The 13,827-nt window shown below is 40.1% G+C and overlaps 1 protein-coding gene across 2 annotated transcripts; it reads left to right on the top strand.

Moving 5' to 3' along the window:
* The first annotated feature begins 259 nt into the window (after positions 1 to 259).
* On the top strand, positions 260 to 12,826 carry gdap1 (ganglioside induced differentiation associated protein 1). 2 transcript variants are annotated; one of them, XM_061922074.1, is made up of 6 exons: positions 260 to 389; positions 4,959 to 5,151; positions 5,403 to 5,576; positions 11,531 to 11,625; positions 11,701 to 11,815; positions 11,883 to 12,826. In XM_061922074.1, exons 1-6 carry the CDS (start codon positions 270 to 272, stop codon positions 12,248 to 12,250), a joined length of 1,065 nt encoding a protein of 354 aa, XP_061778058.1. In that variant the 5' UTR covers positions 260 to 269; the 3' UTR covers positions 12,251 to 12,826. The 2 variants fall into 2 exon arrangements, with proteins under 2 accessions (XP_061778058.1, XP_061778057.1); XM_061922073.1 differs by lacking the exon at positions 260 to 389 and adding an exon at positions 1,050 to 1,257.
* The last annotated feature ends 1,001 nt before the right edge of the window (positions 12,827 to 13,827 follow it).

The raw sequence follows: 13,827 nt of genomic DNA, 5'->3' as shown, positions 1-13,827 counted from the left end.
ACGGGGAAGGAAGAATCTGTGACCAGGAACATCACAAACCAGAGATCATCATCATGGATTATAATGCCACAAAAGGAGGGGTAGACAACATGGACAAGCTGGTGACGGCCTACAGCTGCAAACGGAAGACTCTATGCTGGCCACCGGTGATATTCTTTGACATGTTGGACATCTCAGCGTACAATGCCTTTGTCATTCGCGTGACACTGAACCCATAGTGGAAACGAGTGAAGCTCCATAAAAGACTGCTCTTTCTTGAGGATCTGGGAATGGCATTGGTGAGACCACAAATGGAGAGAAGAAATCATATCACCAGAACCCTAGCCTCTGCAGCCATGGTGAGGAGGATTCAGGAGGAGAATGCTGGTGCCCTGTCTGCAGAGCCTGAAGTAAGTGTGTGATGCTGTTGATACATGTCTGGCATTCATGTCTTGTGAGGGAGAGAGAGAAGTGTTAGTAAAATTCCTGATCTTTTCATTATTCTCGGTTGTGAACACTCGCAACAAGAAGAAGCGGTGCGAGGTGTGCGGACCCAAGATGGACAGGAAAACACAATATACATGCATCAAGTGCAAAACATATATCTGCAACACACACACAATAAAGCTCTGCCCCTCATGTGTTGTATAGGCTAGTGGCTAAAGGCTGGGGCTGATGTGTTGTCTTGACTGATATGTTAACTCTGTGTTCACGTTGTTCAGCTTGTGTTGTGCACCTGAATGGGTTAAATTTCAACTTTAAAGAAATAAAAATCAGTAGTTTCTAAAAACCTTGCTTCATTTATAATTTTGTTTCCACTCATATCTGGATTTTAATTTATTTTCTTTATTATGTTTTAAATAATATGCTATAATTGTGACCTAACAAAGGTAAAGGGAAAATATTAACCATATATATTGTTTATACTGACCCACAAACACTGGCTGAGTAACAACAATATAAACACCACACAAGGTTTAATCACAAATGCCTTAAAGGGCTGGATTTTAAAGGATTTTGGATTGGGATGCAGTAATACTCCAAGCCAGTAGATGGGAGCATTGCGTCAGCTCGACCATTGTCACTCCCTCTCCTGGCTTGTCCCCAAGAGGTGAAAAGATGGCGACAGAAAACATCTCAGAAAGCAACGAGGGAAATGCGGCTCTTCTGCAGAAGGACTCAGGCGAGGACGAGAGAGAGCGACATGACATTGTCGTCAAAGCAAAGGAATCAAAGTTAACACTATACCACTGGACGCAGTCGTTTAATTCACAGAAGGTAAGGGTCCCTTTCAGCACCGAATGTCGACGGACAGCTCCCCATTAGGACGTCCATTAGGACAGCCGTGTGGCGTTGAGGTACCACTCGGGAAAACACAGTACTGTTTCACATATGCTGTCCTGAAATATACTCCTTTGTAACATCTATCATTTCCCATTTGTTGTAGACGTGTTTATTTATGGTGTATTATTTCAACAATTATTACTGCATTGTACTGTTTAATATTCTGACCGAAATAAACAAACACTAGAACCATCAGTGTGACGCAGTGCAGTTTTACCAACCAGAAAAAACATTATCTCTAAACCAGTAGTCTTATTAAACAGGGAGTTCGTTCCCCCCAAGGGGTCCGTGGAGGTACTACAGGGGGATTGTAAATTCTTTAATTAAATAGACTTTTCATATATATTATTTTTCAATAATTTCAAAAGTTTTTAAATACACATTAAAGGCCTACTGAAACCCACTACTACCGCCCACGCAGTCTGATAGTTTATATATCAATGATGAAATATTAACATTGCAACACATGCCAATATGGCCTTTTTAGTTTACTAAAATGCAATTTTAAATTTCCCGCGAGTTTCTTGTTGAAAACGTTGCAGAATGATGACGCGTACGCGTGACGTCACGGACTGTCAGGAAATATTAGCAGCTGCACCACTCGCGGCTAAAAGTTGTCTGCTTTAACCGCATAATTACACAGTATTTTGGACATCTGTGTTGCTGAATCTTTTGCAATTTGTTCATTTAATAATGGAGACTGTAAAGAACAATGCTATTGGTGGAAAGCGGTGGATTGCAGCTGTCACCGAGACACAGCCGGTGTTTCTTTGTTTGTTGTGAAGCTTTAACACAGAGCGGTCAAGAGAACATGTTTTCTCTACGTCAACCAGCATGTTTTTGGATGGGGAAATTGTGATACATATCTTACCAGAGACATCATTGGATTATTCGTCGTCCTGCAGCAGCTGTTTAAAAGGAAGCTGTGAGCTTGGCTCCTCGGCTTCTCTCTGAGACACTGCGTGTTCACCACAGCCATCCGACCTCGACGTATGTCTTTACAATCTTTAAAATCTCACTAAAACACTATTAAAACAATAAGCAGATAAGGGATCTTCCAGAATTATCCTAGTAAATGTGTCTAATTACATCTAAATCATGCACACTGCCGCCGCCCAGAGCCGTCGCTTTTTTTTTCTTCTTTTTTTTGTAGTCCTTCACTATCAATATCCTAATTCACAAATGTTTCATCTTCGCTCAAATTAATTGGGAAATTGTCGCTTTCTCGGTCCGAATTGCTCTTACTGCTGGTGGCTCCCATTAAAAATAATGTGACGATGTGTGGTGCCCTGCAACTCGTGACGTCACGCGCACATACTTCCGGTAAAGGCAGGGCTTTTCTATTAGCGACCAAAAGTTGCGAAATTTATCGTCGATGTTCTCTACTAAATACTTTGAGCAAAAATATGGCAATATCGCTAAATGATCAAATATGACACATAGAATGGACCTGCTATCCCCGTTTAAATAAGAAAATCTCATTTCAGTAGGCCTTTAAAATCTATCCAACACACTGTAGTGTTGTTTATAATTGGAATTGACATGGACACCCTCCTCAATCTAATTTGCAGTTTGATAAAACAACTATATTATTGTATTCTTGTTAGTGTTTAAAGGCCTACTGAAATGAGATTTTCTTAAATAAACGGGGATAGAAGGTCCATTCTAAGTGTCATACTTGATCATTTTGCGATATTGCCATATTTTTGCTGAAAGGATTTTGTAGAGAACATCCACGATAAAGTTTGCAACTTTTGGTGCTAATAAAAAAGCCTTGCCTGTACTGGAAGTCACAGACGATGACGTCACAAGGGTGAGAGCTCCTCACGTCTTCACATTGTTTTTAATGGGAGCCTCCAGCAGCAAGAGCTATCCGGACCGAGAAAACGCCAATTTCCCCATTAATTTGAGCGTGGATGAAAGATTTGTGGATGATGATGATATTGATAGCGAAGGACTACAAAAAAAAAAAAAAAAAAGGGAAAAAAAAGGCGATTGCATTGGAAGCAATTCAGATGTTTTTAGACACATTTACTAGGATAATTCTGGGAAATCCCTTATCTTTCTATTGCGTTGCTATTGTTTTAGTGAGATTAAATAGTACCTGATAGTCGGAGGGGTGTGTCCACGGGTGTCTTGAGGCCAGTGTCTGAGGGAAGTCGACGGCAGATACAAGAACGGCGCAAACTCTACAGATCTCCAGTGAGAGGCGACTTTTTAACACAATTTTCTCACCGAAACCTGCGGGTACACAAGTGGTCGTGACCCATGTTCACTTGACCGCTCTGATCCATAGTAAAGCTTCACCTCCGGGAATTTCAAACAAGGAATCACCGTGTGTTTGTGTGGCCAAAGGCTAAAGCTTCCCAACTTCATCTTTCTACTTTGACTTTGCCATTATTAATTGAACAAATTGCAAAAGATTCAGCAACACAGATGTCCAGAATACTGTTTAATTGCGCGATGAAAAGAAATTAGTTTTAGCCGCAAATAGTGCTGCTCTAATATTTCCCGACAGTCCGTGACGTCATGCGCACGCGTCATCATTCCGTGACGCTTTCAACAAGAAACTGCGCGGGAAATTTAAAATTGCAATTTAGTAAACTAAAAAGGCCGTATTGGCATGTGTTGCAATGTTAACATTTCATCATTGATATATAAACTATCAGACTGCATGGTCGGTAGTAGTGGGTTTCAGTAGGCTTTTAAGTTACCCAGAAATTATCACTCGAGTTGCCATCTAGACATTAGTGTTATAGTTGCTAGCTATCAACTTGCGGAGTAGTTGCAAGCTTGCGATCTGCGCTGTATTTGCCAGGTAGCAATTTGCGAACTTGTTGCCAGTGAGCAATAGTTAGCCAGTTAGCAATTAGCTCGTTGGGTGGCTCAGATGGTAAAGCAGCGTCGAGACACTTGAGGGTACCTGGTTTGAATCCAGCTTCTTCCATCATTGTCACTGCCGTTATGTCCTTGAGCAAGACACTTCGCTACCTTGCTCCCAATCCCACCCACACTGGCTTAAAATGTAGTTTATGGGTTTCACAATGTAAAGTGCTTTGAGTCACTAGAGAAAAAGCTCTATCTGAATATAATTAACTTAACTTCACATCACAGTTGTCAGGTAGCGATTAGCTCTCTAGTCGTCATTAGCGCACTTGCTGCCTGGTAGCAATTAGCGGTGCCGTTGCCGGCTAGCAAATTGTAGATTTGTTGCCATAAAACAATTTGTGCTGTAATTGCCAGCTAGCGATTAGTTCTCTAGTTGTCAGCTAGTGATTAGAGCTGTAGTTGCCAGCTAGTGATTTGCCGACTAGTTTCCAGCTAACAATTTGCTTTCTATTTGCCAGCTAGCAATTTGGAAACTAGTTGCCAGCTAACAATTAACACTCTAGTTGCCAGCTAGCGATTAGCTCTTGTTGTCAGCTAGCAATAAGCAAGTTATCGATTAGCGCTTTATTTGCCAGAAATCAATTCACGCTCTCATTGCTAGCTGGCAACTAGAGCGAGTTGTCAGCTGGCAATTAGCAATCTAGTTGTGAGCTAGTAATTAGCCCGCCAGTTGGCAGTACTATCTTGTATTTTGGATCCCATTACATTCTGTGCAGGCGTCGACTTATGTAAACATGTTTTTCTAGGTGCGTCTGGCCATAGCAGAGAAAGGTTTGCGCTGCGTCGAGTATGATGTGAGCTTACCACTCAGCGAGCACAATGAGCCGTGGTTCATGCGTCTCAATCCCACTGGCGAGGTGCCGGTCCTGGTCCATGATGACAATGTAATCTGTGACCCCACACAGATCATGGACTACTTGGAGCAAAACTTCAGTGATGGTGAGAGTGAGGGTCACAGTGGTGTTGCATTTCCTTTGTTCCTCATCATTTATGTTAAGTTACATTTTTGTTCATTTTTCAGTCATTTCCTTTTGACTCATGTTAGCTTTATCCTGTTGGCTTTAATGGAGGGATAATCTGGTAAGCATCTGACTTTTAAAATACCACATCCTTCCATTTGTGTGTGCTATCCATAGCCAAACCTGCATGGTTACTTTTTGTTCATTTCTCCTATTCTTCTTAACCTGCAGAGGGCACTCCTAGACTGATACCTGAGGAGGGAAGCACATATTACCACAGAGTGCAGCATTACAGAGAGCTGCTGGACTCACTACAGATGGATGCCTACACCCACGGCTGCATCCTGCACCCTGAGATCACTGTGGATTCGCACATACCAGCTTATGCTGCCACAAGCATACGGAGTAAGTCAAAGTAGACACACATTTATTGGCACTAACTCTCTTTCAACCCAAACATATAATCAAGTATAAAGGTTAATGGCTAAAACATCCAAAGGGGGTGAATACTGTACTTTTTTAATAGGCACTGCGTACAACTAAAATACAAGTCCACCATGCTGGCAGGTACAGAACAGCAACCTACCGTAGTTTAACAAAATTATCGTATTGAATCAAATAAAAAAATCTACGTCGTCTTTTATTTTCTGTTTACACATGGGAACCAAGCAAGCTAACAAATCAGAGCTTTTCTTACTGTCACACACACACACACACACACACACACACACACACACACACACACACACACACACACACACACACACACACACACACACACACACACACACGTTTCTTGTATTTGTTACCTTCTTGAGGCCTCTGAAAAATGCTTACCTCATTAGGACCACCCTTTATAGATGTATGAAAATTTGTATCTACAACATTGGATAATATATACATACTATGTAAATATAAGAAAGGTTATCTTTTAGTTTAGTTTTTTTTGTAATTGGTTTTTAATCTTCATTATTTACTTCAAGTTATTACAGTATGTCTCAATATACATATTTATTTTATTTTTTAATTAATGTTGGCCAAAGGGGGTACTTTTCAATTTATTACACACACTTTTTATTTCATATGTTGACCAGAGGGGGAACACTTTTAAAATCGACATACAGTCAATTTGAAAAATCCCTCCTTTTTGGGACCACCTTGATTATGATAGAGGTCACCACCAGGGTGCAAATGAGACATTGTCTATTAGATGGAATGGTTTTCCGTATTGGGACCATGATTTATGTCCTAACTTGTTCACACCTCCTCATATGGAAGCTACTCTTCCATGTTGATGTCTCAAGAAGGGTAGATATTAGAGATGCGCGGTTTGCGGTTACAACAGCGGAGTCCGTGGATAAACCGCGAGTCGGGCGGGTGACGAAGAAAAAATAGATTTTAAATAGATTCGGGCGGGTGGCGGTTGAACCAATTCGGAAATATATATTGTAATAATCCCAGGGATGTAGGCTCATAAAACTTCTTCGTTTGTCTTGTCTTTATCTTTATCTTTGTCTTGGGCGGCATAGCTCGGTTGGTAGAGCGGCCGTGCCAGCAACTTGAGGGTTGCAGGTTCGATTCCCGCTTCCGCCATCCTAGTCACTGCCGTTGTGTCCTTGGGCAAGACACTTTACCCACCTGCTCCCAGTGCCACCCACACTGGTTTAAATGTAACTTAGATATTGGGTTTCACTATGTAAAGCGCTTTGAGTCAACAGAGAAAAGCGCTATATAAATATAATTCACTTCACTTCACTTCACTTTATTGCACAAGATGTAACACAACCACACAACAGCTCTCATGTCTCTAACGCTTTTCCCGGGACAACGCGAACTCTCCCTTCCTGTCGATAACGTCACTTCCCCGTCTCTCCCGGAAGTCCCGCCCCCCAGCCAAAGTCATTGGCTAACACCCTGTAGCCAGCCGCATAGTTAAATGTTATTTTGAAGAGGTTCATTTAGCCTACTGACGTGTATTTATAAATGGTTGATTTATATAGGCTAGTTACTAGCCTATATAAATCAACCATTTATAAATAGAAACAATAGAAACGCGCGATATAAATCTAATCCATTATTATTATTATTATTATTATTACCTACTAGCCACTAGTAGGTAATAATAATAATAATAATAATAATGGATTAGATTTATATCGCGCTTTTCTATTGTTAGATACTCAAAGCGCTCACAGAGAAGTTGGAACCCATCATTCATTCACAAAAGTGTGAAGTGTTGTACCTGACAACACTTGATGGTACAATCCATATATCACGTCACAGACAACGTCACGCTAACATCACGTGACACCTCTGATGAAGGCTGCAGAAGCAAGGTAGCCCAAACTTGTCAGGTACAACACTTTACCTTACTAGCCTATAGAAATCAACCATTTATAAATAGTTAAATGTTGTTACCCACATACGAAAAACGAGCAGCACTCTTTGAAACACTTTGTGGGCATACTTTTATTTTGAAGTGTCTCGTTTGGTCTGTCGACGGATGTAAGGAAGCTACTTCCGGGTGTGGCCAACGAGGTATTTGTCATTTGTTGGTATTTTACTTGGTAACATGTTTGATCCACATGCTGTGCATGCTATTATTTCTACGTTTGTAACGTGCTTTATTTATTACAGTTTTCACGGTGAATTTGAAGGGAAAGGAAGCCTTCAAATAAATCAGTTCAAGAAAGCCATTGTGTCTGTGCTATTTGGAGGGAGTTCCACTTTCTAACCTCACTAATGCCTTGCATCGTCTATATTAGATATATAGCGGGCGGATGGCGGGCGAGTGTGGCTTTGATGAAATTATGGTTCGGGTGGGTGGCGGGTGGATGATGACTTTTGTGATGCGGTTTCGGGTGATATAATTGCCTATCCGCGCATCCCTAGTAGATATACAAGAACACACATGAGTACATGACTGTAAATGTAAAAAAATAACACTTTTATTTTTACTGTAAAATCGTAGCGACTAAGTAGCCAATTTTTTTTTTTACCGTAACTCTTTGGTGGTTGTCTTCATGGTGCATTACTGTGCAATGAAATTCTGGCGATTGAGTTGACAGTTGTTTTTTTTTACTGTTAAAACTGTGGTCGTTGTACTTTTTGGTCCATCACTAAATGGAGAAACAGTAGCAATTTCAAAGAGAGAAAAGAGTAAAAATTTGGCGACAGAGTTGCTAGTTGTTTGCTGTAAAATATGCGGTGATTTTACTTTGCTTTACTGTAAATGGAAACAATGGCAGCACTTTTATTTTAACAGTAAAATTCTGACTGAGTTGCCAGTATCTAAATGTAAAATCTACTGAAATTTTTTTGCAGTGTAATGAAATTAGAAGCCCGAACCCAGGTCCAGCTTTCTGGAAATGGACAATGGTGATGTGGGGGTGGGGCTTGTGACAGTGCTCGTGTCTATCCTGAAAATACCTTAATTATTTTTAGGATATTCTACCATATTTTGAAATGCAAATGCTGTCAGGTATGTTTAATATGGTGCTTATGTTGTGTTCACATCCCATCTCCCCGGATTATAAACAACTCAAATGTTCTTCTAATGTATATACTTGTTTTATGCTATCTGAACTCACTATGTTCTCTGCTGGCTGTACATATCCTACTAAATAAGACCTACACTGTTTCAATGTCCACATTTCTCTGTTGATGCAATTGTTGATGACTGAAGTACTGATATCAACCAAAGCTCCTCATCCCACCCCCCGGATTGTAAATAATGTAAATAATTCAATGTACATACTATGATGATTAACCTGTGTGATGACTGTATTATGTTGATAGTATATATTTGTACCATGAATTGATTAACGTGGACCCCGACTTAAACAAGTTGAAAAACTTATTCGGGTGTTACCATTTAGTGGTCAATTGTACAGAATATGTACTGAACTGTGCAATCTACTAATAAAGGTATCAATCAATCAATCAAATTGAACCTAGATGGTATTCAACATGGCCTATAGCCGGGGTGTCAAACTCGTTTTCATTGAGGGCCACTTAGCAGTTATGGTTGCCCTCAGAGGGCCGCTTTTAACAATGAGTAATACAGGACTGTCTCCGAAAATTAGAATATTGTGATAAAGTCCTTTATTTTCTGTAATGCAACCAAAAACATGAAAATGTCATACATTCTGAATTCATTAAACATCAACTCAAATATTGCAAGCCTTTTATTATTTTAATATTGCTGATTATGGCATACAGCTTAAGAAAACTCAAAAATCCTATCTAAAAAAAATAAAATATTTCCTCAGACCAAGTAAAAAAAAAAGATTTATAACAGCAAAACAAAATCAAACATTTGAAAATGTCAATTAATGCACTCAGTACTTGGTTGGGAATCCTTTTAAACAGATTACTGCATCAATGCGACGTGGCATTGCTGAGGTGTTGTGGATGCCCACGATGCTTCAATAGCGGCCTTTAGCTCATTTGCATTATTGCGCCTGGTCTCTTTCAGCTTCTTCTTCACAATAACCCACAAATTCTCTATGAGGTTCAGGTCAGGGGAGTTGGCAGGCCAATGGAGGACAGTAATGCCATGGTCAGTACACCAGTTACTGCTGGTTTTGGCACTGTGGACAGGTGCCAGATAATGCTGGAAAATGAAATCATCATCTCCATAGAGCTTTTCAACAGATACAGCTGCAATAGCCGTATTCCCATGGTCAAGCCTGAACTCTAGACAACTTCCGTTGTCTAGAGTTCAGGAGTGGTTTGGGGAGCCATGTCAGCTGCTGGTTTTGGTCCACTGTGTTTCATCAAGCCCAGAGTCAATGCAGCTGTGTACATACTTCTATCTGTTGTAAAGCTCTATGGAGATTATGATTTAATTTTCCAGCATGATCTGGCACCTGCTCAGTGCCAAAACTAGCAGTAACTGGTGTACTGACCATGGCATTACTGTCCTCGATTGGCCTGCCAACTCTGCTGACCGAAACCCCATAGAGAATTTGTGGGTTATTGTGAAGAAGAAGCTGAAAGACACCAGACCCGATAATGCAAATGAGCTGAAGGCCACTATTGAAGCATCCTTGGCATCCATAACACCTCAGCAATGCCACAGGCCGATTACCTCCATGCCACGCCATATTGATGCAGTAATATGTGCAAAAGCATTCCCAAACAAGTACTGAGTGGAATAATTGACATTTTCAAATGTTTGATTTTGTTTTGCTGTTATAAATCTTTTTTTTTTACTTGGTTTGAGGAAATATTCTATTTTTTGGAGATAGGATTTTTGAGTTTTCTTAAGCTGTATGCCATAATCAGCAAAATTAAAATAATAAAAGGCTTGCAATATTTCAGTTAATGTGTAATGAATCCAGAATGTATGGCATTTTTATGTTTTTAGTTGCATTACGGAAAAAAAAGGACTTTATCACAATATTCTAATTTTCTGAGAGAGTCCTGTATATGAATATACATTAACAATATATTTTTCACATAAGCTGCCAAAAAATATTAAAATTTTACTTTAAAAACTGGGAGCCAGAATTTTACAGCAAAAACTGTGGGTTTTTTACAGAATAAATGGAACGAATAAATAGAATGCAATGGAAAAACCATACCACTGTTTTTAGTGGTAAAATTCAAGCAACAGAGCTGCCAGTTTGTTTGTTTTTTATCATAAAATCCTGTCCGTTTAATGTTTTTTTTGTGTGTTTTTTAAAGTTTTAGTGCCTTACAGTATATTGAAAAAAACAGTACCAAAGTTGATTTTACGGTAAAAAAAAACTCAATCGGCGGAATTTTACCGTAAAATCTATTGTCAATTTTAAAGTCTATAATGTTATCAATAATTTTGTTTTGAAATCATAAGTCAAGCAGATAATTAAGTACAGTATTTATCTTTATTTTAACAACAATATTTTTGGGATACATTTTATAATATTTTCATTTTCAATCCATCCATCCATTTTCTACCGCTTATTCCCTTTGGGGTCGCGGGGGCGCTGGTGCCTATCTCAGCTACAATCGGGTGGAAGGCGGGGTACACCCTGGACAAGTCGCCACCTTATTTATTTTCAAAAGCTTATGCAATTGGATGCAGTACATGATTTTCAATGTCAAAAGGGAAAGAACAAATATATTTAATAAGAAAAGATCAAGCATTTTATTAACGCATATTATTTCCTGGCTTTCGTGGGTCACATAGAATAATATGGCAGGCCAGATTTGGTCCCTTGAGTTTGACACCTGTGGCCTATAGGCTAATGGAAATGTCCCCCTGGGACGTTTAAATGGCAACATCATCACTATTCCACATGATTGAAAAAAAAAAAGTCCTGATGTACCTTATTCAGAGTTAGTAGTTACCACCAGTGTCTTCTGTGCCACAGCGCAGATCTTAAACATGGAGTCGGAGCTGAAGAAGCTGGCAGAAGAGAACCCGGAGCTCAAAGATGCTTACGTAGCCAAGCAGAGGCGCTTAAAGGTGAGTCATTTCAATAGGAACAAAACAAATGGTTTACCTGTCAGCTACATGCTGATCTTGAAATTGTGTTTGCAGTCCAAGTTGTTTGACCACGACAACATGAAGTACCTGAAAAAGCTTCTGGATGAACTAGAGAGTGTGATGGACCAGGTGGAGACTGAGCTGCAGAGGCGGGTGGAAGAAACACCAGGTGAAGTTTTTAGCAACACAACTGAGGCAGACATGTGAGTTGCATGCTTGAACCTTTTGTATTTTAGAAGAAAACAGTCAGTCTTGGCTGTGCGGCGAGTTCTTCAGCATGGCCGACGTCTCCCTAGCCGTCACCCTGCACCGCCTCAAGTTCCTCGGCTTGTCCCGGCGCTACTGGGGCAACGGCAGCCGCGCCAACCTTGAGGGCTATTACGAGCGCGTGCTGGAGCGGCCGGCCTTCAGGAGGGTGCTGGGCCATGTCAACAACATCCTGATTTCGGCCGTGCTTCCCGTGGCCTTTCGCATTGCCCGGAAGAACGCACCAGCCATTGCCGGCACCACCGTGTTGATCGGCGTGTTGGGCGGCGCCGTGTACCTGGCCTTTCTTTACATGAAGAGGAGATTGCTTCTGTCCAGTTGGGGAGGCTGGAGCTGAATTCATGGTGTAGCACACTCTCTGCACATTTAAAATAATTGCACATTATACAGTACTGTGCAGAAGGCCACAGCTGGCTTTGTTGTTGTTGTTGTTTTCTACATAGTAAAACAGCATATAATATATTGTTTGCAGAATTACACAGAAAGTACAATGTAACAAAAACACACCACTCTATTTCGAGGATCTGCTTAAAGGTACTACTACATAGTAGTAGTACAGTAAATATATTTTATGGAACAGTTATAATCATCTGTTTACTATACTACAGAAACCAAGAAGTAGCCCACTCACACATAACACAAAAATAACACACCCCATTATTACAACATTGAAACAAATCTGACTTTTGCACAGTACTCTATGCAATTAAATATATCTTAGTGCAAAGCAGTCCACTGTATGCAACAACAAGTGTAGTAAAAATGCTCAAATCAGCTGAAAAAACAACAAGCTACTTTGTGGTTAGTGATAGGACAAACATGTATCAATTTTAATTCAATTTAAATGTATCCCTGGTTTAATTCAAGCTGAGTATTGTTTTAACAAGCCATAAAAATGCACCTGAATACACCATCTCGCTTTCATTACTTCCCGTTTGTGCTCTGCAACACAAGAAAAGATGCCAAATGTCTTCTGCAGACTTATTCTCCAGCATCTGCCTCAGAACAACCCTCCTACCTACCCAGTGTAACTGAGAATACATATTTTAACAAGTGCTATATCACCAAGATCATGAGAGGGATAAAAAAATAACCATGAAAACATTCCCAAAGCTGTATGCAAGTCAACGACTGCAGTAATTTGTTTAGCACACTGACACTGAACATATGCAAGGAGGACTCACGTGAGCTGAGCCGCACATAAAGCAGACACATGTTGGAAGTCTAGACCCTGTCTGGCCTTTGGGCTCAGCATCTGGAGGACTGTGTATTGTAGCTGTCATTCAACACGTGACCACAAGCTCATTACTGGGAAGAAAAAAAACATCACACAAGTGAAAAAGATATTGCTCGTATTGTTTTGTATGATGTATAGCAGGATATTCAATTAGATTGTTTTGAGAGCCACATTTTAAGGTAGCTATGGACCGGTGGGCTCACTATAAACTGACTGTAAGTGTTATTTTGTATATTGGTCTTTTTATTTTGTCAACACAACATACGATTACAATTGCAACAACACATCCGTAGGGTAAAACTAACCTGTCTCACGACGGTCGAAACTTAGCTCACATTCTCTTTGTGGGTGAACAATCCAACGCTTTGTGAATTTTGCTTCACAATGATAGGAAGAGACAGGTTAGTTTTGTGTTGCTGCAATAGTAATCTATTGCTTTGGTTTTTAAGGACCTTTTGCAAAAAAAGCTAGTCAAAATTCAGCTCTTTGACAGCACTGTGGTGTTTTTTTTAGAAACTGCTGCAAAAATATGAGTTGATTTTTTAACTGAACTTGCTTGGTGAATACCCCAAATGATGAAAAAGAGAGGACCTAAAATAGAACCTTGAAGAACACTACTCGTACAGGTGAAACTCCAAAAATTAGAATGGCGTGTAAAACTTTGTTCATTTCAGCAC

The sequence above is a fragment of the Nerophis ophidion genome, linkage group LG15, assembly GCF_033978795.1.
Source record: "Nerophis ophidion isolate RoL-2023_Sa linkage group LG15, RoL_Noph_v1.0, whole genome shotgun sequence".
Taxonomy (NCBI): domain Eukaryota; kingdom Metazoa; phylum Chordata; class Actinopteri; order Syngnathiformes; family Syngnathidae; genus Nerophis; species Nerophis ophidion.
The sequence above is the reverse complement of the archived record's forward strand: the minus strand, read 5'-3'. Positions and strand labels throughout refer to the sequence as shown.